The sequence below is a fragment of the Aythya marila genome (genome assembly GCF_965140915.1).
Source record: "Aythya marila genome assembly, chromosome: 3".
NCBI lineage: Eukaryota > Metazoa > Chordata > Aves > Anseriformes > Anatidae > Aythya > Aythya marila.
In genome coordinates this window covers 33,608,106-33,632,965 of record NC_139044.1, presented here as the reverse complement: position 1 = coordinate 33,632,965, position 24,860 = coordinate 33,608,106, and the positions used below count along the sequence as shown (strand labels likewise).

Below are 24,860 nucleotides of genomic sequence, written 5' to 3'. Positions count from 1 at the left end.
TGCCTGGTCTTGGGGTGCACGGGGGGGCTGGCAGCCCCTCTGCCTCTCCAATTCGGGGTGTTACCAGCAGCACCGAGCTGAGCCGAAAGCTGACATCTCAGCCTCGCTGAGCCTGCCTCGCCAGCTGGCCAGATCACCCGTCACAGCCAGGAAAGCTGAAGGCAGGCAGCGCATTCATGGGCAGGAGAGCGCCTCTGAGTAATAGCCACAAGTGCAATGGCATCATTACTCTGAGCCACAGCCTCGGGTCTGCTGCTGCGGTGGCTTTTTGTTCAGCTGGGGAGATGCACTGTGACATTGCTGTTATCTATGACGCAGAGAGCAGAGGAGCACAGATCCCCAGCGTGTCACGGATTATTGTCTCTTAGCACAAACATCTCGCTGTTGTTCTTTTTCTGCTGAAGCTGTCAGTAAAATACACACCTCCGTACCAAAGGAAAGAAAAAAAATGACACTTCTCATCTGACAGATACATCGGTGCTTTGTTGTTCTCTTTGGCTTGTGGTTAAGTCTGTGCCACAGCTCCTCCATTAGCTCGAAATGAGACGTAATTCGGACCAGTATGTGCATGCTGGGCTGGGCACTGGGATGCACTGGTCACATCTTGCCTGGATGAGGGTACCTGAATTTCCTCTCCCTCCCTCCTGTGCTCATAAACCTCTAGCAAATGTGAGCTCGGTTGCAGTGGCCGGCCTAGGGCTCATGGCAGGAGCCGAGGTGGCTATGTCCAGGCCTGCTGCAGAGCATTTTCTCTCTTGGAAAACTCAGCTCCGTAGATGAACAGCCAGGAGAGGGAGGAGGATGAAGCCCGCTCCTCTGGGCCAGCTCACAGAGATGCCCCCGGGCTCTCCTCTCCACCTCCTGTCACCTCCAAGTGACACAGGACCCTTCTCCCTGCCAGCACCCCACCAGCACCCTGCCAGCTCCTAAATCCTCTGGCTTTGGTGCAGGGAGGCTTTGGGCAGCCGAGGAATGGGGACCGTCAGACCAGATTTGGGAGATGCAAGCCGAGTAGTAGAGGAAGCTCCCCACGATGTGTCAAGGTTCAGCAGGCAAACGAAGAGCATCTTGCTGGAAAAAAAGAGGGATGTACGGAATGAAGACGCACCAAACCCCTGTAAGGGAAGAGCATGGAGCTTCCTGCAGCTGTAATTCCTGCCCTCAGCCAGAAAAGCAGGCTGCTGACAACTCCAGGAGAGCAAAGAAAGGCAGAGACAAAGCAGTGCCTGAAGCCAGCACGCCTGAGCAGGGGAACTCAGGTGGGAACACAAAGGTTTCCTGGTGCAGTTTGCAGAGCAGGGGAGCTTCAGTTCGCTGCCCGTGCCATCCGGGAGCTGTATTTCTTAGCCGGCTGCCCAGCGGTGCAAAACTGCTGAATGGAGACATTTTCCCAGGGAGCACGGTTAAAGATATTTGGTATATGATGGGGAAAGATAACTCTCCAACAGCAGGAAACGCTGCACAAATCCCCAGCAGCGAGAAGGGAGCATCGGGGAGGCAGCCCAGGCCAATTATAGTGACACATTTGATTTCCCAAAACCTAGATTTACAGCAACCTAGAAAAGCAGGGAAGATTGTATCATAAGTCTGCTATGCCTGTGCTTTTTTTTTTTTTTTTTTTTTTTTTTTTTTGCTTTTCCCAATTTGGGAAGCCAACAGGAAGAAGTGAACTTTCAGCAAGGGTTTAAAAATGATAATTCAAAAGAAGAAAGGATATAAAACAGAGCGCTGACCTGCTGATACCAAGGGATCCTCACTGAAGCTTTGGGTTTGGAGAAATGCCCTAAAAGCTGCATTCGTCCTTGGCAGTTTAAAAGCACGGGATTGCCACTGAAACACCCGAGCCCAATCCCCTGCTCCAGCTGGCAAGCAAATGACCATGTCCTCTCACTTGTCAACAAGTTCCTTCTCAAATCCCACTGGATTTTTTATTTTTTTTTTCCCCATTATACCTGGTGGGAAACTATTGCAGAACCCCACTGCTTTCTGATGCTTGCAAAGCCTTTTTCCAGGTTACATTTTTGTTTGGAAGCGCTCAGATGGATGGTGGAGGTTGGCAGGGACCTCTGGAGGCACCTGGTCCAAGCCCTGCTAGCAGATTCCACCAGAGGACATCTATGCTTTCGTTAATGAAAACACTACATCAGCCTTAAGGTTCATCCCCAGGAAACTCCACCAGACCTTTAAGCCTTGTCAGTTCGCTCCTGTGAAACACACTCTGCTGTCATCTCCTCCTGAGACAGTTTTTAGCCTACTTGTCAGTGCTACCAATCCCCAAATCCTTCAGCTCCACTGGTTTCTCACTGGCACCTTATCAAAAATGTATTTGAAGCATAAAATGATCTCTCACATCCCCTTTTTTTCCAGAAAATCAGCTGTCGTCTCAAAGAAAGATATCAAATTGCTCTGCCATCATCTGCCCAGGGCAAAGCCCATACTTCATTGTATGACCTTTTCCATTTACCTCGGCTAATTTGTCCATCCTTCATAAGTTGCTCAAAAGCTTTAAATATAGCAGAGGTCAGACATGGGCATGTACATACCCAGAGCACATTTATTGCCTTTATTAACCAGAGACACTGCCTTGGCTAATCTCTAATCTGGTGTTATTCACGGCTTGAGAGACGTAGCAGAGCTGCACGCCAGCTGCTTGCAATTTGCATGCAACTCCTTCCAGTGTCTGGAAATGCGAATTACCCACGCTTTCCAAAATGATCACATCCAGAGCTTGAAATCAGCTTCCACCCTGGATGCGATCGTTTGACTCTCTGGTACCTGATGCTCTCAGCTGGCCGTTAGAATAGGGAGAACACGCTGACAGCTAAATACAGCTGCCTCTGGCCAGAAAGCAAATTGAGAAGGTCCAGGGTGGGAATGAGAAGGCAGCAGCATCAGGGGTTTGTGCCTGGTGGGTACGGGATGCTCGGGGACCCTCCCAGCTGGCACCAGGACTGCTTTTCCAACAGGCATCACCCCCAGGCTTGGTCTAGGGCTTTGGGGCTCTCCAGCACAGAAGGAGACATTTTATTTTATTCCCTGCATGAAGAAAGGCTGTTCAGCTGGCAGATGGGTAACTGTTGTGGCGAAAGGTTGTGCTAGAAATAAAGTAGGTTAGGAGTAGCAGATCAAATTAAGAGAAAAAGATGCTAGTATCTTGGCTGAGGAACAAATGAGGACAGCATGTTGTGTTGACACTTAAAATTAAACACGTTGTCCTCATTTGTCCCCTAGCTACCCAGGCAGGGCTTCTTACATGTTGCTGCCAGATTATTTCTGCGCACACATAGAAAGAAATTCCAGAAAGTATCTGTATGATGATCCAGCTCTCCAGAAGCTGTGTCATCAGCGTATTTCCTCAGGACACTGACTGAGTACAGACATTAGGTGGATGGGTATAAAAGAGGTGTCTGGCATGTACAGAGGTTATCAAAACATGCCTTTAGTTTATGTCTTCTTCTTTCCCTCTCGTCCTCTGCTAGAAATCCTGTTGAGCAAAGAAGCAGATTCTCGTGCTTGTTCAGTGCCTACCACCATGGGTGTTTGTAATGGCATTCAAAAGGGCTCTCATTTTTAAGTTTGACAGCCCTCCACAGTGTGTTTTTTTTGAATCTTTTCCTCCCCACAACCAAACCAAACAGACATCATGCAGCAGGGTGAAGACACTCAGACACCGCTGTCTGAGTTCATACCCTGAGATTACATCAGTGCTTTCTGAGCGATGACTACGACCACTTAACACTTGATATTAATAATCATTCTCCCATTTCAAACCTCAAAACCAGGCTGAACCCAGCATAAGAGTTCAAGGCAAAGCTTCCCACACAGCATGAGGCATCTGTATTTAGGCAGCTAAATCCCACCTTTGCCAGGTTGCAGAGCTGTGGGGCTCACCCTGGCATAGGCTCTTCCCTCTACATTGCCCTCCCAACTCCACTGGCTGTCTTGTCCTCATCTCTTCTGGCTGCAGTGAGAGCACTGAGACCCAGCTCAGCACTGAAGCCTTCTCCATCCCGTCCCTAACCATGAGCAAATCCAATCTGGGTGAGCCAGGTGCCTCTTGTGGAGCAGATAGCATGAAATACATCTTGGGTCCGTCTCCAGGTAGGTTTGGACCTATAGAGGTAGATGGCTATGACACTGCTGATGAACTTGGGGTGATTTAGCTGTGTGCTTAGGCATTATGGATTATCGTGTGCCAGCAAGACAGAGCATATGTTTAAGTGCCATCCTCAGATCCATATATTAAAGTCCCGAGGTGTGACATTACCAGGAAAAAATAGGAGAGAATTCAGCTGGGGGTTATGACAGTCACTGTTTAGAAACCACCATTGGATTTCTGATATAGCAGCCTACAGGTACGGAGGAGGCTGAAAGGCAGATACATACACATATAAAATCAGTATATTAAGAGGCAAAAGACTCGTTTGACAGATAGCGAGCTTGAGAAAATGAAAAGCAAATGGGATGCTAAAATGTTTTACGCTACATACTCATCACAGGGAAGGGGAGTTGTGTTTTTAATGAGCAAAGATGTATCATTTCACTTACCGAGCCTTCCAGCTGATGATAAAAAGACTTGCTTTAGAGCAGCAGGATGAAACAAGGTGCAGATATGGATTATAAATTGCTATGTACCAAATGTGAACAGATTGCCCTTAAATGTCATTCTTATGTAGATAAATCAATCCTAGTTGAGAAGAGCAGTTCAGCATGGGAGGAGGTGAGGGAAAAGGCACTGTACCTGTCTCCTCTTATGCCTCATGCAGGATCCAGTCTTACTGAGATTTGCCCCAGGCTTTATTCACCCATAAGGTCATTTCTAAGCCCCTGGCATGTGTGTCACCCTCTTCAGGGTGCTGAGGGAAGCTGGATAACAAGAGACTCTCATGTTAGCCCCTGGCATAGCCCATGCTGAGGTTCTTCAGCCTCCTGAACCTGGGCTCCTAAACCTGTAGGGAAAGGAGGTGATTGCTCCTTCTCAGCACCCACCTGAGCACTCGTCTGGGGGAGTAAGAGGAGGACGCTGCCCAAGGATCCCTCTTTTCAAGCAAAATGTGAAAAAGGATTGTGAAGGACTGAGAGAACAGGTGCAGGAACAGCCTAATGAATTCACTGATCAGGAAGGAGAGCCTCAGTGGTTTATCCAGGTCTTCTGATGCTTATGATATTTCATTAAAATAAGCTACTCTATTGAAGGAGGATTAGAGGGCAGTAAAAGCATATCTATCTTTAAAATTGGCATTAGTGGTGATCCTGGGAATTACAGACCAATGAGCCTTACTCTGAACTAGGCAAATTAGCTGAAAAGATAATTAAAGTGCAAAGAATAAAACATCTAGATGGCGGTGATGATATAACAGGAACAAACCAACACTGCTTCAGCAAAAGTATTCACGCCTCACACGTGTAATAGGATGCTTTGTGCATGTCAGCAAAACAGCAGATAAAGGAGAAGTGAGGTGGATTTTTCGGATGTTCAAAAAGCCTCCATCCACGCTTCTTCTAGTGACTGGCACCATTTGAAAGCAAAGTTGTCAAAAGTAAGATGTAAGCAGCTATTGAAGATCAAAACCAGGTTCAAAGAACTGCTAAAACACAATCAGTGGTCAATCTGGTGAGAGATTTCAAATGCACCAGCACCTGTGTGGCTAATAGAATTAACAAATGATCAAAGAGCCAAGAAGAGTTTAGCAATCTCCTCTCTTCCTGTAGCTTTACTACGAGAGTACCTCTGCTGCCTCTTCAGATCACACAGGAGTGTCTGTCTTCATCAGTCTTGGAGGAATGTGTGGAAAGCTGGTTGAACCTCTGTTATCAGTCTGCACTTTTCTTCCCTAAGCCTCATGCTGTTCGATGGGTAGGAAAAGGAGAGTCTCCAGTCCTCGCCTCCTGGAGGCACGTTATTGCAGGAGCATCTCGGCTTGCTATGTCCCGATCGCGTTTCAAACATCCTGATTATAGAAAATAAATAAATGGATAAATAAATAAATAAATAAATAAGCTGGAATCTGCATTTGCTAAGTATTCAAATAAATAAATAAATAAAACAGTTAAGAGGAAGCTCAAACAACAACCAAAAAAAAAAGGTCTTAACAGCAACGTGACTTCAAAGACAAGTTTGCTCTGGTGCTGCCTGTTGTGTTGTGATGTGTTAGGGGGCCACAGCCACAGAGGACTCTAATGAGACACAAGTGGGCTCACAGAGTGGGTCCCGGCACAGCGAGCAATGCCAACGGGCAGCACAGCTTTCCTCACTGGATGTGGCACCCTGAGGGGTGTAAGGGTGACGCACCGAGCGGATAACTAAAAGCGATGCAAAAACGAGGTACAAAATAGGGCTGGAAGGGCAGAAGTAAATCATTCCCTCACGCAGACAGTTCAATAGTCCAAGAAGAGAGGACACAAAATTAGAGCGAAAGGCAATGCATTTCAAACTGATAAAAGCAGAGACTATTTTTACGCAATGAATAATTAACCTGTGAAGTTCACTGCCACAGGATTTTGATGAGGACAGAGGCTTCGCAGCATTCAGAACAGGAAAAGCCATTGATATGAATAATGAAAATATCCACCGTTACACTTGACAGAATAAAATCTCTCTGTAAGGGGTTTTAACTCCTCCCAGCCCAGTGCAGGACCTCTGCTGCCTGGCTGGGAGGGGAGAGGGGAAACTCTGCTAGGCTTGGGCTGTGTTCCAGCCCAAGGATCCCCATCACAGTGCCACCATGTCCTTCTCTGCTGCTCGTGGTGCTGGCAGGAGAAAGAGGACAGACACTGGTCTGAGGGACAGCTGAGCCACTCATTGATAAGGTGCTGGTAGAAGGGATTTTAGTTGCTTTTCATTTCCGTCCCTGTATTGTTCAGCCATCTGCCAGTTCCTGAGGCCTGAGATGCCTGATGCCTCCGGAGGAAAGCAGAATTCAGCCTGCTTTCTGCCAGATGAGGCTGCTCCGTTATCTCTTGCAAAATTGACCAAAGCATCCCTCTTTCACAGAAGAGTTGGCTCGTTTTCAGCTAGACTGCTTGACCTCACCCATACCTTTAGCATTTTCATAGGAAAGCCAAAGTCATAAAATACTGCAGTTATCTGAAGCTGGAGGTTCCCAGTGGTGCATCATCCCTCCTTTCCAGAGGGACTTGGAGAATAAGGATCATCTTCCATCCCAGGATCCCAAAACATTTCTTTAAGATTTCCTAGGCAGCACAACACGCTGAGGAAGCAGGTGGGTGAATACCACTACCAGAGGGAGGCTGGCTTAGCTGCGACCTTCTCTCCCCCCTGCAGATAGCCCCCAGGGCTGTGTGGGTCCAAGTGCTCCTAGGTGAGGCACCAACCGACTCGTCCCTGCAGGGCTGGGTGTGTGGTGGGTGCTTGGTTGCTCTCACACACCGAGCACCCCTGCACCCAGACACTCTCGCTGCCCCGTATTGCTGAGGGATTCACCAAATCACATCACAGGTCACCCACGGTATCAAACCTACGTGATACGAGAGGGGTAAGCAGGAAGGACCTCAGAGCAGAAAGCAAAGAAAATAAGAAGCATCTGCTCGTGATGGGAGTGTTATTAAAATAGTGGGAGAGACGCTGAACTTTGCCTCAAAGAGCTCTGCAGTTTATACCAGGTGTGGGGAAAAGCCCGACACCCATGGGGGTTGTGATAAACCCGGGAAATTATTAATCTGTCTAAAGAAAAAGGCAGAGAGAGATAAAAACATTCTTCCTACAGAGGATAAAGTGGATTTCTATAACCCAAGCAGGAAGGTTTCAGTGGTGTTTTTGTGGATTACTACAGGCGATTATATACACTAAGTAGGATGAAGTCAGACAAGGGTTGCTTGTCTTCTGGGAAGACGTGAATTAAAGAGATTTTGGAAGATGAATAAAGAGCTCCAGATAAGGCTCTAATGGATCAGAGAACACCGCAGCCATGCTGCTGCTACTTTAGGGTAAGAGCTACCTGGGGGAGGCTTTTCATCAGCAATTAACCCCTTAGTCTGTCGACCTCTCTAAAATGTGTAGCGCAGGCATGGTGCCCTCGCAGTGCCTGCAGCCCGCGCCTTGCGGTGCCTCCTCTCGTGCTTTCTTCTGCGGCCCCAGACAAAGGCAGGCAGCTGAAACCTCCAGAGAGGCCGTGATTTGGCCTCAGGGAGGCTGGGGCTTTGATGGTGGAGGCGTTGATGGTGTCCCTCCCTCTGCCTTGCCTTGCAATGGATCTGGACTCCGTTCTTCCTCTCCGTTTCTCCGTTCTCCGTGTCCCAGGTCCCAAAGGCTGCTGGATTCCTCGCTGGCCACAGCTGGGCAAGAGGCGAGCTCCTGGTTTCTGACCCCTTTACCCTAGGGTGTGAGCTGAGGCCCTACCCTGCTCATTTCCCACAGAAGCTGCCATGCCTGTGCCGGGCCTGAACAAGATTAGCCGACAAAGATTTGGCTAAATAGAAAACAGACTTTTCCGAGAGAAGCTAGAAGAGCTGAATCTCTTCGCACCTGAAGAAAAAGCAGAGGACAGTTAACCATTTATTACAGGAAGGGTTTCCTTTACTGATGGCAACGAGGTGCTCTCTTGGCATCACGTAGGAAATGCTTCGTCCTTCTGCCTCAGTCTCCCTAGGCTTGAAAGACAGATTTATTATTTTTTTTTCCATGTTTCCCAAGGAGTTGCAACCCGTTACTAATTAGTGCCTGCAAAATGCTTTCAAGCTCCTCAAAGGGAAGGTGCTAAAGAAGGACTAAATATCATTAACAGCTTTATTTTACACACAGCAGAAAATTAATGAGGTGTTGGCTCCTTGTGAACTGCAACTACCGCCCTGCTGAGGAAATTTTGCTTTCATAGCAGGTGTCGCCCACATCTCTGATCCTGGAGCACTGTCATTTGGGATGTCATCTCCTGAACTGAACCACTACCAGCTCCTGGTGTTTGTTCTCTCACCAGAGTGTGGATCTGCCACTCACAGCTTCTCTCTTCATTTCCCCGGAGCTACCCGGGCTGCTGGTGACAGGAGATGGAGACTGGAGGGGGAGAGCCGGGAGACACTTCAAAGGGGCGAGGTGTCTGCTTCGAGGCTCTTAATAATAAACTCCAACGGGAGGCAGAAATTAAGTAGTATCAGTGTCTGAACTGGGTGGCTCTGAAGGCTTCTCCAAGCAGCTCACCCAGAGTGGTTCTGCTGCCAGTCCCCCGCTGTCAGGGCTTTCAAATGGCAGCTTCGAGTCCCTGCTGCTCCCAGCGTTGGCAGCCACGCAGGGTCTGCAAGAGAAGTCATTAAAAAAATAAATAAAATAAATTGCTCTTGATAATTTAAAAGTCAGGTCTCCTGTTGAGCACCTTTGGAGTTGGAAGGTGCCTTGCCTCAGTGCAGAGAGTTTGCAGAGTGGGTCTTACCTTAGCTGGCCTACCTGCTGCCTTCATGTGCCGAACGCCTGCTGGGGACAAAGCATTTTCTCCAGAAGAGGCAAGGACACAGTAGGTCCCAGCCATGTCCCAGGCTACCCCGGTGGCACTTCTCCTGCCTCTCCCTAGCCCCTGACGACACCTCTGAAGCAGTGTGCTTGGTGTCATTTCCGAGGTTGGAGGGAAGTGGTTTGGCTTATTCCCTTCTCCTTCCAGGCTGTGAAATCTGGGAACAGTGGAATCCTTTTGCACAGCCACCAGAAAGCATTCAAATCCCACCCGCATGTGCCACGCACACCTCAAATCCCAAATTAGGAAAGAAAATGCGTGCCTCGTGCTTTCCCCTCCATGCTCTGGTCTCCCTCCTCCTTGCCAACACCTCTTTCACAGCCAAGGCGAAGGCTTTGAGCCCGGAGCAGTGCCACAGCCAGTTGTACCTGGCCTCCTCCTAGTCCCAGTTTCACGGCCATCCGAGGAGCGTGGGGCAGTCCTGTTCTTACCGGGAGAGAAACGAACGCGGCCAGGGTAGCCTGATATGTGCAAAGCTTCTGAAATGGGGGCAGTGCCACATTGCCAGCAAGCAGAAGGAACTGGGGGCCTGAGCCCGGTGGAAACACAGCCCTAACTTGCTAGCAATTTGACGAGAAGTGTGTTCACGCTGTGCCCGAAGAACCCCGGCAGCAATCGACAGGGAGGATTTCAATCAGAAATCCATCTCCTGTAAGGACTGCTTTTGGGGCCAACCAGAGAAAGCAACCTGCAATCTACTTGGTATTGCTGAGCAATAATAGGGCCAGCTCAGACGGAAAGCACGGCGAAGAGAAAGCGAGCCAGGGTCCCAAACACTGGGGAAAGTGGAAGCAATCAGAGCCCTGCCTGCCACAGTATGGGCCAGTGCCTCTTCAACCACCCCAGCAATAAGCAGAGCCCAGAGCCCTCCACATTAGCCTCGTGGCATCCAGGTAGCGAGCAAACATTTTCCTGACCACAAACTAGATTTGAAACCGCTTTGGCTGCAGCTGCCCAGTCCCTGCTCGGTGTTGTACCTCACCCGGAGCCACAGAGGGATTTATGGCCGAACCGAGAGGGAGGCAGACCCGCTAAAAAACCTGCCGTGCCCCACCTGGGAGGAAGCAGCACCCTGCAGGCAGGCAAAGCACTTGTCACAGGGTCCCTTGAAGCCACGAAATGGTCAGCCCAGGCTCCCAGCACCTCTGCTCCTCCTTGGCAGCCCCAGTTACATCTCTACACAGGCAGGCAGAACCTCAGAAAGTTTTATATAACAGCGAAACCATTTCCCGGCAAGCCGTGTTTGTGCCATCTTTTTATATTTCAAGCCTGTTCCAGTTCTCTTATCTTCTTTTATTTATTTTTTTTTTTCCAGCACTAGCAGCAGCAGTGTACTTAGCCTGGTAAATAATGCATACCGCTCTCGCTGCTATGCAGACAGACAAAGGCAGGTAGTGTATCAAAGAATAAAATTGTACAGCGAATTGCGGCGTAATAGCTGTAATTTAGTGCCCTGTGGGTGATCGGAGATTCAGGAAGTATCAGAGACCCGTGCTCCGTGCTGACTGGCAAGGTGACTGGAGATACAGCGCGGTGTTTGACCCCTGGATTGTTTCCAACCTCGGCAGAGCCATAAAAAATTCAGGAGACCATGCTGTCTCCCAGCAAAATGGTTCGGGGGGTGGATAAATAGACGGCTTTCGCGTGTGCGCACGCACAGGATATTTATGTGGGCGCACAGGGATCATCAAAGAAACACTGATCAAGACCCGGACTACTTATATAACAGAAACGCCTGGGGAAGCCGGGGGTGTATCGGGGTTGTTTTTTTTATTTTCTGCTCAAAAGAACGAAGGGAAGTCTTCGTTAGGGTGCCAGCTGGATCCCAGCTCAGGAAATCTCACCTCATTTCACATGCAGGCTAGCGATGTGTGTGTCTGTCTGTCTGATTTCGGCTCTTTGGCCATCTCAGACATCTTTGGGGGCATTCAGATTCCTTGCCAGGCTCCCATTTCTGGAGCATTTGTCTGCACCAATCACCCGGGAAGTCGTTTGAGGAAGCAAAAGTGATAGCAGGAGCAATGATGCTATGTGCAGGCTCCCTCGTAGCCCCTTGACCAGAGGCAGCGAGCCGCACGTTCCCTCGGAGCTCAGCAGACACCTGGGAGGACACAATCGCCCTCCTAACCACACGACTCATGAGCATGTAGGGATGCAAACAGCTCTCTCTGTTCTCGGATATTTGTAAGGGACCCCAGCCCCACGATACATCTGAGCGTTTCACACTCTGTCATGTATTTCTTCCTGTAAATGTGCTCTTCTCCTTGCTCGATAGATAGGAACAATGCCCACACAACTTTTTAGACCCTCAGTGTGATGGTGCACGCTCACAGCAGGACAGCAAGGCTTCTGTAGGACAAATAACACAAATGGCTGGGGCAGGCCCAGGAAAATGCCTCCGAACTGGCAACCTGCCATAAGAAAAGTAGGGCTGACACATCCTGGGGGGACGGGCAGCGACCAAAGCAGAGGGGCATCTCCAATTTTCAGTACTGCATTTGGGCAAATCGGTGCCCCAGCTCCCAGCTTTGCGGAGTGGGACCCACCAACCGGACCCTACGAATCCCTCTGGGATCACATCTTCAAAGGCCATCGCTCCAGTTCTCCCACATCCCCCAGACTAACACGGCACGCTTTGGAGCTCAGCTTCATTCAGCATCAAAGTGGGATCTGTACGTGCAGAGTCTGGCTCTGTGAAAAACAGGACTCCATCTGTTCCCGCTCCAGTTACTGCACCGTGTGGTCTTGCATGAGGCGCACGGCTCCGCAGACCCCTCTTGTTCGACCAAGGGGTGTAGGACACGGGATTTCACCCAAACAGAAACACCCTGGCTGCAGAATCCCTTCTTGGCCCAGCCCTGCATTTCACCAACGCCAGTTTTGTCTCCGGGTAGGTTGTTTGGATTAATTTCATTTAATTAATTCCACAGTCTCAAGCTGTTCCCAGAATGTGTGTGGAGCCCGTCAAGGTGGGAGCAGAGAACGCAAACTGAAGACGCAGCCCATTGGGCTCTCTATATATATCTTCCAAGAGGAAAAAAAACCTCCCCACGCTACAGGAAGGAGCATCTCTCAGCCTCTGGAAGCCTGACAGCGTTTTCTGTCACTCTTCTGTTCCCTGGTGGCATTTAATTCTGCAGTGTCCCCACTAGGGGCAGGTATATCTGCACCGCAACCTGTGTCCCCTGGTCTTGGTTCAAAATTGCAGTTTCGTCCCTGCTTATAGGGTCTGGGGAGAAAGGAGGGAGTTTATACGTTGGTCCTATGGGAAGGATATGGGGGAAAAGCAAAGCCCTAGTTGCCGCAGGCAGCCCTAAGGACAGGTTATTTGCCCAGTTTTGGCTCAGCATGCCTTAGCAGACATTTGTCAGCTGTTCCCGAGCTCTTCACCCTTCCTGTCCCTACAGCTCAGGTCCGTTTCACAGCACCTCTGTTTGCTTTCTCCCTTTGCCCACTCTTGTGTTGGGGAAACCTCTGCTCAGAAGGTCCCTGGGAGGTCCCTCCTGTTGAGTTACTCCCTCATGACCAGAAGAAGATGCTTGGGGAATGGCAAACTGCTCCCCACGACATAGCCAAGGATAAGGGATCAGGCCCCTGGACTCAGCGCTAACTCAGCTACTTGCTGTGGAGATGGGGCCAGATATTGTCTCACTCTTCACATCTCTAAAGTGAGGTGCCTGGCCTCAGCTTCCTCTCAGGCTTGTCAGAGGACTGATTCATTTGTGCTTACAAAGCACAGTGAATCTTGCAGACGGAGAAGGCAAAAAGAGGTAGGAAGGTAGTAAATCAGGAGTGCACAGGAACATTCTCCTAGACACATCCTGCAAACTAGCACTGAACGGCTTACATCCATATTATTAAACTCTCTTTGCCTCTGAAACAGCGACCTCGTGCAAAAGCCTATCGGGAAAGGTCCATTGCCTGTCAAAACTCCTAAATCATGCCCAGACATTGTGTGGGACGGTCCTAGTGGGACCAAGCCAAACCATGCTGGGGATGTGCTGACGCTTCACATAGATGATTGAGTTTGTATTCTGGGATTATTTCCTGACATTGTTTAATTTACTCATAAAGACTTAATTACCATTGAAGACTTAACGCTTGTTCTATTAAATTACCCTCAAAGTCAGCACGGCCCTGATAAAAATCAGCAAGTGTCCCTATACCTTCGTGAAAACATTGCTTCTTCAGTCCTCAGTCATTACCTTTCCATCTCCTGGATGATTGTGGAACAAATTATTAAATAATCAGGTGCTAAGAAAAAGCCAGCCAAGAGAAAACCAAGAACAAATCATATCAAACCAGTTAACTTTCTTTCTTTGTTGTAGTAACTGGAATAGGGGAGAGAGCAGGTGCAGCGCTGAAAGCTACCTTGATGAGTAGTAAGGCTTTTTGAAGCAATCCCGTACGATATTTGTTATGGGTGTGCGCTCTGAAAGCAGTCACCAGTGGTCTGCAGTCAGACCAGGAGGACTTACTGAGACCCGTTCCAGAGACGTCACACCAGTTCTGTCAAGCAGCTTCTTCAATAACTTGGATGATGAAATAAAATATGTTTAGAGTACATGGCTTGCCCCATGTCTGGAAGAGCTCGCACGACTGTAGGCAGCATTGGAAATCAAAAGACCTTGACAAATTGAAGAAATATATCACAATCAGTCAGCTAAAATCCCGTGAGGCTGGTGCAAAATACCGTACTGAGATGTATGAAAATTAAATGCACCAGCAAAAAAAGGGGGGAAGAAGTGACTGGACCACAGCACTGAGGAAATGGATCAAGGAGTTACAGAAACCAAGAATTAAGTATGAATTACCATTGTGAAGGTGTTGCACCAAAAGGCAAACGTCATTCTTGGCTATATTAGCAAGGCATACTGCATACAAGACACAGGAGTGCCTTTTCACTTTCTTAATACCCACAAGGTCTCAGAGAGGCTTAGTTCTTGTTGGGACTGGAAGAAGGTAACAAACGGTACAGGCAATGCAAAATGCATGGGGTTGAACGAAAAGGATTGAGTCTACCAGGGAGAAACAAGGAGTGGGGGATATCATTGAAGGAAGATGCTGGTCCCCCCATCTGCTGAGAACAGGTCAAGATGCAACAAGATCAATTAGGTTATAAACAGTAGGGAAACCTCCCTTGCTATCAGTTAATGAATAGTGGAACGGGTATCGAGCAGGTGGCAGCATCCGTGGTGTATGTTAAGTGCAGGGAAGGCAAACATTCACATGGATACCACCGGTATGTCCAATCCTGACTGGGTGCATAGATGGAAAATCCCCTGAATGTTCCTTTCAGACTGACACATATGTAATCTTTACAGTTTCTACTATCACTTCATCACTCATTTTGATTCCAAGGATGTGACCCCTCCAGCTCAGTGGTGGTAGCCTAATCAGAGGCCCTGAGTAGGGTCTCACCCAGGTCTTATCCAGTCTAATTACTGGATATGCAATTTGGTGTTCAGCTGTATGCCATCACATCCTGGGCTCTCCTCTAACAGGCATTGTGCTAGACCATCCCATTCAAGAGATGAATAAAACCTATTTCATTCTTTTCCTTTTAACCCTCTTGCAGCAAGCGTGTTCTGTAACCTGATTGCTCTCACAGCTAGAAACTTCTAATTTCCAGCTTAAATATGCTTGTGGCCAGCCAGCAGCCGTTTGATATGGAGTAGTTCAAATTCATACTCACGTCTGTAGACATTTTAAAATATAAAAGATTATGTCATTGCATGTGAAAAACTTACAAATATGTTCTTCGGGTCTCAAGAAGGAAAAGATTAAAAGTTTGCTGAGGAAAAGGAAGTTTTTCTTTCTTGTGTCAGTGCATAGATGACCTGAACGACATTACAAAGGAAATGAAGATGTAACACAGAAAAAAGGCTGAAGAGGGGGTGCCAGCTCAGGACAGATCGAGGAGACCCAAGACCAGGAGAGTGTCATAATGAGGTTATCAGCCTGATGGATTCGGAAGGGCCAGGAGGAACAACACATGAATTAAAATCTGCTGCATGCAATGGCAGCAGCAGTGGCTTGCTTGTGAGGGAGGAACCAGTTCTCCTTTTGTCTTCCCAAAAGATGTGACAGCAAAGGTCACACTCATCTGCCCACGAAATGGTGTGTGTGTGTCTCTGTAAAGATGCGGGCATGTGAGAATTGACACTTCTCCCCTGAATCAATACTCACCTTTGTGTAGGAGAAAACACTTTCTGCTGCACTGATGGCTATTTCATCCCATTGCAAACCATAACAGATGGGTTTTCTTCAAGCCTCTATGCATTTTAAGATTGTATTTACACTCACTAAGCAAGTCTTCTGCCTAAGAAGGGAAAAAATGACAGCCTCCTGCTTCTCCACTTTCTCCCTCCTCCAGTGCTTTGCTTTCTTAGGGCTGCAGGCTTGGTCCAACTCAGCTTCTTGACGTCCTTCTGACAGACTTTCTGCTTGGAAAAGAGTCACCTGGGGCTCACCGGGGAGGTGGGACCTCAGGCTCCTTCGAGTTCACCCATGTAGACCCCACAACATAGCCATGCACCAACGCTGGAAGCTGAGAAATGCACACTTACTCCTCAGTTTCTCCAAAAAGAAAATCAGGCTGGTGCTATCACAGACGCATGCACCTCCCATAGGAAAATACAGAGGATTTTTTTTGAAAGAAAAGTTAAACACACAAATTAAGCGTTAGTATTAGCACTCCTTCTATGATAGGGATACACATTCCTGAGAGCCTACCGAAGTTCAGTCAGCAGTTTGTTTAGTGGAAAAGAAAATTCAGCCTTTCTTTTTAATAAATGTTGCTGCTGCTGCCCAGCCTTCTGCTTTGGGGCAGCAAATAGCTCTGCTGTTCTGTCACGCAGCAGCGATGTCCTACCACAACGACAGACGCATTTCAGCGGTGTTTCTTGCTCGTTTATTATACCAGATTTTAAACACAAGCTTTAACACAAAGCTAGCATTTGGGAAGGGAGCCCCAGGGACAACTTAAAGCTGTGGGTGAGCGAATATTCAGCAAAACCACGTCCCCATCCGTGTCTTTATTTCCAAAGGCCACCCCCTTAGACGCCCTCACAAAGATGGCGCCTCCCCCTCCCCCGGTTCCTCACAAAGATGGCGCCGGCCGCGCCGACGTGGCCAAGCCCGGGCGGGCGGGCGGGGAGCGCATGCGCGGCGGCGGGAGGGCTCGGGACCATGGGCAGGAGGCGAGAGGGGCTGAGCGTGGCCCGGGAGGTGAGGCGATATGAGGCGATATGGGACGATAGGAGGCGATAGGAGGCGACATGGGGCGGCGGAGCACCCGCAGGCTGGGAGCGGCAGCGCTCTGAGGGGATGTCGCTCTGCTCCTGCGCTTAGCGCTGCCTGCGTCCGTGTGGGGAGAAACAGGCGTTTTTGGGCTCTCAAACCCAAACATAACAGCTAAAGGGAGTCTGGAAGGGACTGTGCTGTCTGTCCGAGTATCTCTTTGCTCATCCTAGCAAAGAGAGTTGAAATATTTTTTTGAGATGATGCAGATGAGGCAGTGAAGTTTGTGTCAGGTGTCAGAGTGCTCACAACCAAGGTGCTGATCCCATAACTTAAACTTCCATTCGGCTCCCTGTTACCTTCTGAGCTGCTATGATTGATAAAACTTTCCAAATGGGTCTTAATATGACGTGATGCATGGCTGTCTTTGTAAGGCAGAGTCATGCTTGTTTAACTGGAGTCACGATGCTAAATGAATGCAATTTTCTATATGGACACTTATCAGATTAGCTCACACTTACAAATTGCAGGTGCAATTGATGTAACCTGGTTTAAAGTGATATAAATGTCTCCATGACGTTGTGATGGCTTAAACTCATGCTGCTTCTCCTTTCTTATAGCTGTGTAGTCCTTCAGCAGGCAGCCCCATTGACAACACTGAGCTGTGCAGGACTGTCTTCGTGAAATCCATCAGGAAAAGGAAACTGGGAAGGCTCTGGTCGATTTTGTAGCAATATAATGAAAGTGCAATGAGTTTGAGAGTGGCAGTGATGACCAAAAGTGGGGAAATTTTCCATGCAGGAAACAAGTCAGGAGACGGGTCCTTTTAAACCTGAAAACGTGACTGAAGGGGGACCCAGTATAGATCTATATCCTTTGTATGCCATTTGTAATTTGTAAACAAAGAATGAATGTTCACTCTCTCTTTGGTACAAAAATAAGAGCCTTCAAGTGAAGCTAGCAAATGACAGGGACAGGACAAACAGGGAGGGGTTGGTTCATCCCCCAGCCTGAAACTCCTTGCCATGGGGTATTGTAGCTCCTAAAAACACCCTTGTGGCTCAGACAACTGGGGAGGGGGACAGGTAGGGCTATTATGTGCAAAGAGAACAGCCTGTGCTCAGTGAGGGCCTGAGCTCCAAAATGCTGGGTGTGTATTTGGAGAAAGTATTGTCATGTATAGTGCCCAAATCCTGCTTCTGACAAAGACTGATCAGTGCCTGTGGAAGAGTATTGAGAATAGGGACAAGAATGGAAGTGTTAGCATTTAAATTTAAACACTGCAAAAAATCCGTCTCTGCTGAACCTTTTTTCTTAATAATGCAGCCAAATTTGTGGATGCAAGAGCCACTAATTCTTCTGTGAAAAGAACTGTTCAAGTGTGCTGGCAGGTGACAAGGCATCAGAAGACTGCTTGGGAAAGGCTTTTTTCTTTGCCCCCACCTCTTCATTTGGCTTTGATCTGTTTTATGAGGGTCAGAAGACAAAATCCTCATTACCCAACGCTGTTGGATGTCAATGTATATGTGATGTGGCTCTGTGCCAGTGTCTTAATTAGGGAATTCATAAAAGCAGAGGGTGGATGCCAGTTCTTGAAAAGTGCTTTTAGCCTTTCTGCTGGAAAGAAAGCTTTTATTAATTCATTACAGAATGTATTAAAAGGGATCTAATCTAGCTCAACTCTGTAAGCAAAGCTGCTTCCTTCTTTTTTTCTTGGTCTGCCTTTTATGTGAGCCATTTTGGGCTCCCTGCCCAAGGTAGTCCTGACAAATAAGATTTGTAATAAGTGCGTAAGTCAGTTTGGATTGAAATGTGCTCTGGGTCCCTCTGGTTTTAAAAAGTCTGCAGAACGCGAGCAGGTATTGCCAGATTTCAGAGGAAATGGCTCAAAACCTTGTCATACTTTGGAGTGAGGGAGGCTGTGTGTGTAGAAAGCTGCTGGGACTTGAGTTTCCAGAGCGGCTCACGGGGAGCAGAGGGGCAGCTCTGTGTGCCCCAAAGCGCTGCCTTAAGCACCTGTCTCACTTGCCCCTTCTAACGGGCACTACTTAAAGACATGGCTGGGAGTGAAGTTCTGCGTCCCTGCTGTGGAGCACGTGAACCTGAGGCGTTGGAAGGTGAGCTCTCCACGTGCTGCTCTTCAGCTCTGTCCCACCATCATGGATAGGAGAACCTTTCTAGGTTCTCCTGCTACAGCTTTACAGGCTATAGCTCCCCTGGGAATTCTCTCAGCAGCCTGAGAGTAATCAGTAATTCCCAGGTGTTTTTAATTTCTCCCCATGCTTATTTTCCTCTTCCTCTCTCTTGCCCTGCAGTGAAGAGTTGCTTGCATGGCTTAGCTGCTAAGAGATTCCTAGCATGCAGAAGCAGGCCCTAAATCCCAAGTGAGGCAGTGGTGTGTGAAGACAGCGCTCTGCCTGTAGTTCTGGTCATCATCTGGGGCTCTTCCTGTAGGTGAGCCATCTTCAGGAGGCTGATGTTTTTGTCTTAACCTACAAGTAAGGAAACCGAGCCACCGTGAGTAGATAACATTCGAAAATCCTCACTCTCAACCTTCCTTATGTCCTCTAATGCCCCAGACCAGCCTGAAGAAAAAGAAATAGCAGAATTTCAGAGAGAAAAAAATAATTTGTTCGTTCAGCAATCTGTTCCTCCTTCTTTGCCTTTTTTTTTTTTTTATCATTATTATTTTGCGTCCCTTGTGCCCCCAGCTCAGCAAAACCGGTGGTGCAGTTCTAGGGCGTGTGGTTTATTAGCAAATGATTGCTCTCCAGCAGGGGAGCCAAACTTTGGTTTTGATTTAAGAGCAGTAAAAACAGCTGCAACTTTTAAAGCATTGTGTGGAATCTGGAGATTTTTAGTCAGCAGAAAGTGAGAGCATTGATAGAGTTGGGCTGAATATCCTTGTGTTATTCCTCATGAAAAGGTGACAGCGTGGGCAGAGAGCGTACCAGTGAGAGCAGAAGGAATGCTTCTGGTGGAGAGGATGCAGAGTGCAATGGTGTGGGTAATGCAGTGGTGGGCTGGCAGCTTACTAACCAAAGCTCTCATTAAATTAAATTACTTACCATGATTTTTAAGCCAGAGAAGGCATGGGGCACTGTAATAAGTGTACTGGCAGAGGAAGAGCCAGGTGACATGCTAAAGTACCTCTCACCAGGTATAAATGAGAATTTCCAACGCAAGAGGAAGCAGAGACACCGCCAGTTGCAGATGGTGGGACTGGTGATGGAGGTGGTCGTTCTCAAAGCTCAGCGCCCTGACTGGATCGGGTGGGCACCCTCTGCCATTAAGTGAACTTGCTGATAAATGAGATCAGAGACAACCTGGGAGACTTTGAAATAGTAAGATGCAAAGGTTAGAGCCTTTTTCACCATGCCCCTGGCCCCTACGACTGCTGTGTGCCATGCCATGGGACTGTTCAGCTGACTGGCTGAGCTCCTTGGTGCAGTCTGTGTTGTTCTTGCCTTTACATCGAGCCTCCTGCATGTTTATAACTCCTGCCTGCCTTCCTGAACAGGTGTGAGATTGCTAACGAGCTCAGGACAGAGCTGAGCCCCGAAGCAGCAGTGACTGTGGATTAGTACCTCTGATTTCATTTTCTTTTTCCCATGTCACTGTTTGTGGGACTGTTTGTGCTCTCTCTCTGGTGTCCAGGCAGTTGGTGTGACATACATTTTTAGTTGCATAAAGACAATTTTAGTTGCATAAAGACATCCTGGGTCACCTCTTTGCTTGTGGGGCCGCATGCAAAGAAACTAGAACGGGCTGGAACTGGATTGGATCTCGAAAAAGGTGCTGGGAGTGTTAGAGCTGGCCTGGCCGTGTCTGGAGTACAGCACAGGCTGACCTAGGAGGTGGTGGGCTCCATGCTGGGATCTCTGCGCAGAGCTGGGTCTGCTCCTCCCTTGTTTGGGGAGGAAGGAGGTGGCGTGGCTGACCTGCCACCCTTCAGTGGGCACGGATCTGTGTTATTGGGAGAGGAAATGACAGCGGCTGGTGCCTTGTTTTTCAGATCGATGGGCTGGAGGAGAAGCTGGCGCTTTGCAGGCAGAGCATGGAGGAGGTGGACCTCAAACTGCGCAGGGAGAAGCTGAGCCCTGAAGGAAGGTATGGGGGAATGGGTGAGCACCTCCTTCCACAGCTGCAGTTGCACGCTTCAGCTAGCTGTCATCCTGCTGCAGGACTGAGCAAGGGTTCTTGGAGGGATGGGAACGTGTGGTTAATGTGACAAGGCTCTTTTCCCAGCTTGGAGCTTACTTGGGAAACGTGCCAGGGTGACTTCAGTGATATATATAGAGAGATTTATCAAACCTGTATTGCACCCAGCCAAGCAGTGCCCCAAATTTGGCTGTTTGGTAGCAGAGCTGGGTCCTGGCCTGCTAGGAAGCAGGCTAGCTGTAAGCTTTTAAAGCTGAGCTGACCTGGCTTCTAACCTGGCTTTTTTAGCACACACAGGCAGAACCTGATATTTCTCTAGCACGAAGCAAGAGATCCTGCATCTCCCAGCTGATTCTCAGATCTGTGTGCCTGCAGACACTCTTCCACTCACCAGCATCCTGTTGCTCTGCTCCCACCAAAAAGGCTGGGAAGTTCAATTATAGGCCAGGGAAGGGAAAGTTCCTGTTGTCTGCTTTCCTGCAGAACCCAGTTACAAATCATCCTCGCAGTGATGACTTCTCCACACCCTGATATTTACCAACCTCAACCTGTGTTCTTTTCTCCTCTTTTCCACTCAGTTATCTTGCTCTGCATGCTATTTCTTGAGTTCCTCCTCCTTTATTGGACTTTTATATCCCCATTCATGTTTGGACAGGGTCCTGCGTTCCCTTATCCCTCATCTCTAGCTCTTCATTTCACCAGTCCATTACCTAAATTTTCCTTCCTCTGATTACTATCTGTATTCTTCATCTGCTGCTGAAGTGGCCATCAAACAAACCTACAGCTGCAGTAACTTGACAAGATGGAATACATCGGTATGATTTCTCTCTGAAATATAGGGCCTAGAGCAAAGAATTAAGATTAGGGATTTCTGGGACTCTTTCTGAATTTTACAACTTGCATGAGGTGGAAATGGAAATTCTGTTGCCCTAATCCAGATGACTTCAAAAACCATGGCAGAAAGTACTGTGATCAGCGTAGTTCCCGAAGGAGAGCTCTGCCTTCCTGCTTCAAAGTTCAGTTACAAGTTTCTTCCTGTCTCATTCTCACAGCACCTTCCTTGACTCCCTTCACGAGGCAGCTTTCTGAGTAGCACGTCAGTCACGGTGGCAAATGTCTTCTCGCATCCTCCTGGCTGCACTGTGTTTCCTTTTTCCAGTTGCCTCTAGGAGCCCTTCTTGCCTCTCCTGCTGCTTATGCAGCTTGTTTTCTTGCCATCCCGCATTTAATAGCTGTACACATAGGTTTGGAATCTCTTTCTACTGCAGGTTCTTGCTCTGCCCCAAGGGGAACAACAAACTATTACACTTCCTGCCTTCTCTGTGCTCTCAGTGATGAGATGATTTGTTAGTGCAGCTTTGTTCGTATGCACACAGGCTGAGAGGAGTGTCCCTGTTGGTGGAATGGAAATGCAACTGCTTTCAGGCAATTTAGTTTACTGTTATATTTTAAAGTGTATTAATTAATCATGTTGTGTAGTTTCAGAGAAGGGCTGGGTGGGTCTGATTTACTTATAACCACTGTTGTCCTGAGTCTTCAGTCTGACAAAAGGTGTTAGACTGTCAGATGTGCCAGAGGAGCAGGAGCCTGCACAGAGCTTGTACAGACTCTGCCTCATCTTGTAGCCACGGCAGAATTTCTTACCCCACCTTGGGGCACTGTATGGGGGGCTCTCCAGCAGACAGAGCACTGTGCTGACACTTCTCAAAGGAGAGACACAAAGCAGCTCGAAAGGAAAAAGCCATCTGAAACCGCTGCATCCTTTTTGCTCAGCTGGGGGTTTCCAAACTGTCACCTCTCCACCGTGAAGGGCGAGGGGCTCACTCTGTGAGCAAATATTCCTGCTACTGGGCCAGAGTTTCTCTTCCATCATATGAGCAAAGCAATAGGCTGTGTTGTGCCTTGCAGGTAATGAACTCCTCTTCTCATTACAGAAAGTCACTGGAGAGAGAGAGAAACCTACTAATGACCAAAGCTGACAACTATGGTAAGAGCTTCATTAAAAATGGTCCCTCTGGGCTGGATGGCATCAGCGCTGCAGCTCAGCTTCATCTTCAAGTTCCTGCCACACTAACTTCTGTCTTTGAATTCACGCTCATCCAAACGGAGCAAAACTGAGGGAAATCTGGTCAGTGTATTAGGAGTCCAGATCCTCCCTCTTGAGGCATGTTATCTTAGGGGAAAAATTAGTGTATCAGCTGATAAGGGGGGTAAAATGTGCTTTTCATGTACCCTAAACTATGTGTCTTTAGAAGATCTTAGCCAACAGAGTGGCTTTTAAAAACTTCTCCACTGTTGTGTCTGAAATTAGCCTCCCTGTTCTGCAGCAGTGCAAGCCCCAAAGCTCACACGTGGGAGAGAAGCACAGGTGTTTCTTTAGGCTTGGAGAACTGAAAGCCGAGGCAGGGCCAGTGAATTTACAATTTTAATTTATGTTAAAGGACTCTTTCCAGAAGAGTAGCAATTATTTTAAACAGCTTCAAACCTGTTCCCTGAGGGCCTACCAGTAGAGACAGCCGAAGAGTCAGGATGTGGCTGCCACCATCCCACAGGCTGCCCTGATGGCAAGGGCTGCTGCTTCTCCTGGAACAGAGCACGCTGCATCTGCACCCAACCTTTAGATCATCACTAGGGCCTCAAATTAAACCTGTACTTACTCCAGCTGACACGCTTGAGGCCAGGAATGGCAATGCCATTGCTCTGGCAGCTAAAGCTGGCAGAGCTGTGCTGGGGTTTCTGTCACCTCCTGCCCCTGCCACCACTTCTGCAGCCGTGTGCATTGCACCACACAAAGACTGGGGGCAGAACGAGCTAAAAGCCTCTTTTCATAGCAGTGCTAGTTCATTGTATTTGAGTTAGCTTAAGCACTGGGACAAGAAACAGGACTGAGAGTCCTGAACTTATGCCTGAGGAAAAAATAAAGAATAAAAGTAGCTCTCCACATGCCCTCCTCTTCATTGCCTTAAGGAATAAACAGTTCTAATGAAGCAGCCTGCCCTTAGTATGGTCCCAGAACGGGGTCATTTGCAGACAGGACTGGGACTGAAGCATTCTTAAGAGCAGTTACTGAGATTAGCAGGATGAGCACTAGCAAATGAGAAGGGCTCTTGCCAGGCTCCTTCCTGCCCAGCGTAGTTTAGAACTAGCAGCTTTGGAGACTGATGCCAAGAGTTGCCCCTGGGCCACGGTAAGATGGTGCTTGTAAGACTGTGTTGAAAGGAGATGGAAGAATGTTCACAGGCAAGGGTTTTGTTTGTTTCAGAGAAGGAACTGAGTGTGCTTCGGAAGGAAAATCGCAAGAACGCTGCCCTCGCTGTGGCCATGGCGCTGCTGATCGCTCTCATTTATGCCTGCTGGACTATGTGATGACTCGAGAGTTCTCCCTGCTGACCAGACGGCTCTCCTGGAAGGAACTCTTCCTCCTCTCACCCCTGCACCCCCCCAAGGGTGAGGATCAGCATTTCAGGGCGCTGTTCTCCTTTGGCCCCTCCAAACCTCAGCGTAGGGAAGCTTTTTCTCTGAGAACTGAGAGGTGCAGGAGGCAGAGCAGACACCACAGCACACTCATGCTGGGAAAGCAAGTCGAGCGTAACTCCAGGTGGAGCTGGCACACCCAACATCCAGTCAAGCCCCTCAGGCCTGGTGCAGGAAGGCAGTGTGCTCTTTTTGAAGAGGACCTCGCTGGCTGCAGACAGAACCGAGCTAAACAACGATGTTTCCTCTTCCACACTGATTTCCAGGACCAGGAGAACCCTACCTCCACCAAAACAGATGGAAGTAGGTATCTCTTCTGCAAGCACATAGCAGCCAACTCAAGATCTTGGTGCTTGGGCTTTGAAAAGATCTACCTACTGCTCCTGGTAACTGTTTTATGCCTCTGAGAATCAACACCTGCAGAAAACATTTTACTACCAACTCCCAGGCATGGAAGTGCCTGGGGAGGGCTTTAAATAAAGTAATTTGACAGTGTAGCTTCCAGCTCTTCCTTCCTTCCCC

The 24,860-nt window shown here is 48.4% G+C and overlaps 1 protein-coding gene across 1 annotated transcript; it reads left to right on the top strand.

Moving 5' to 3' along the window:
• Positions 1-16,572: 16,572 nt before the first annotated feature.
• Positions 16,573-24,833, top strand: CCDC167 (coiled-coil domain containing 167). The gene is made up of 4 exons (XM_082756584.1): positions 16,573-16,691; positions 20,719-20,813; positions 22,799-22,851; positions 24,127-24,833. The coding sequence occupies exons 1-4, from the start codon at positions 16,653-16,655 to the stop codon at positions 24,228-24,230; spliced, it is 291 nt and encodes a 96-aa protein (XP_082612710.1). The 5' UTR covers positions 16,573-16,652; the 3' UTR covers positions 24,231-24,833.
• Positions 24,834-24,860: the final 27 nt, after the last annotated feature.

Excerpts from the sequence above, each read along its gene's own strand:
- CCDC167 (XM_082756584.1), top strand. The coding sequence starts at position 16,653 with ATGGGCAGGAGGCGAGAGGGGCTGAGCGTGGCCCGGGAG. Across the intron at positions 20,814-22,798 it reads AAGCTGAGCCCTGAAGGAAG|AAAGTCACTGGAGAGAGAGA; the intron begins GTATGGGGGAAT and ends TTCTCATTACAG. Across the intron at positions 22,852-24,126 it reads GACCAAAGCTGACAACTATG|AGAAGGAACTGAGTGTGCTT; the intron begins GTAAGAGCTTCA and ends TGTTTGTTTCAG.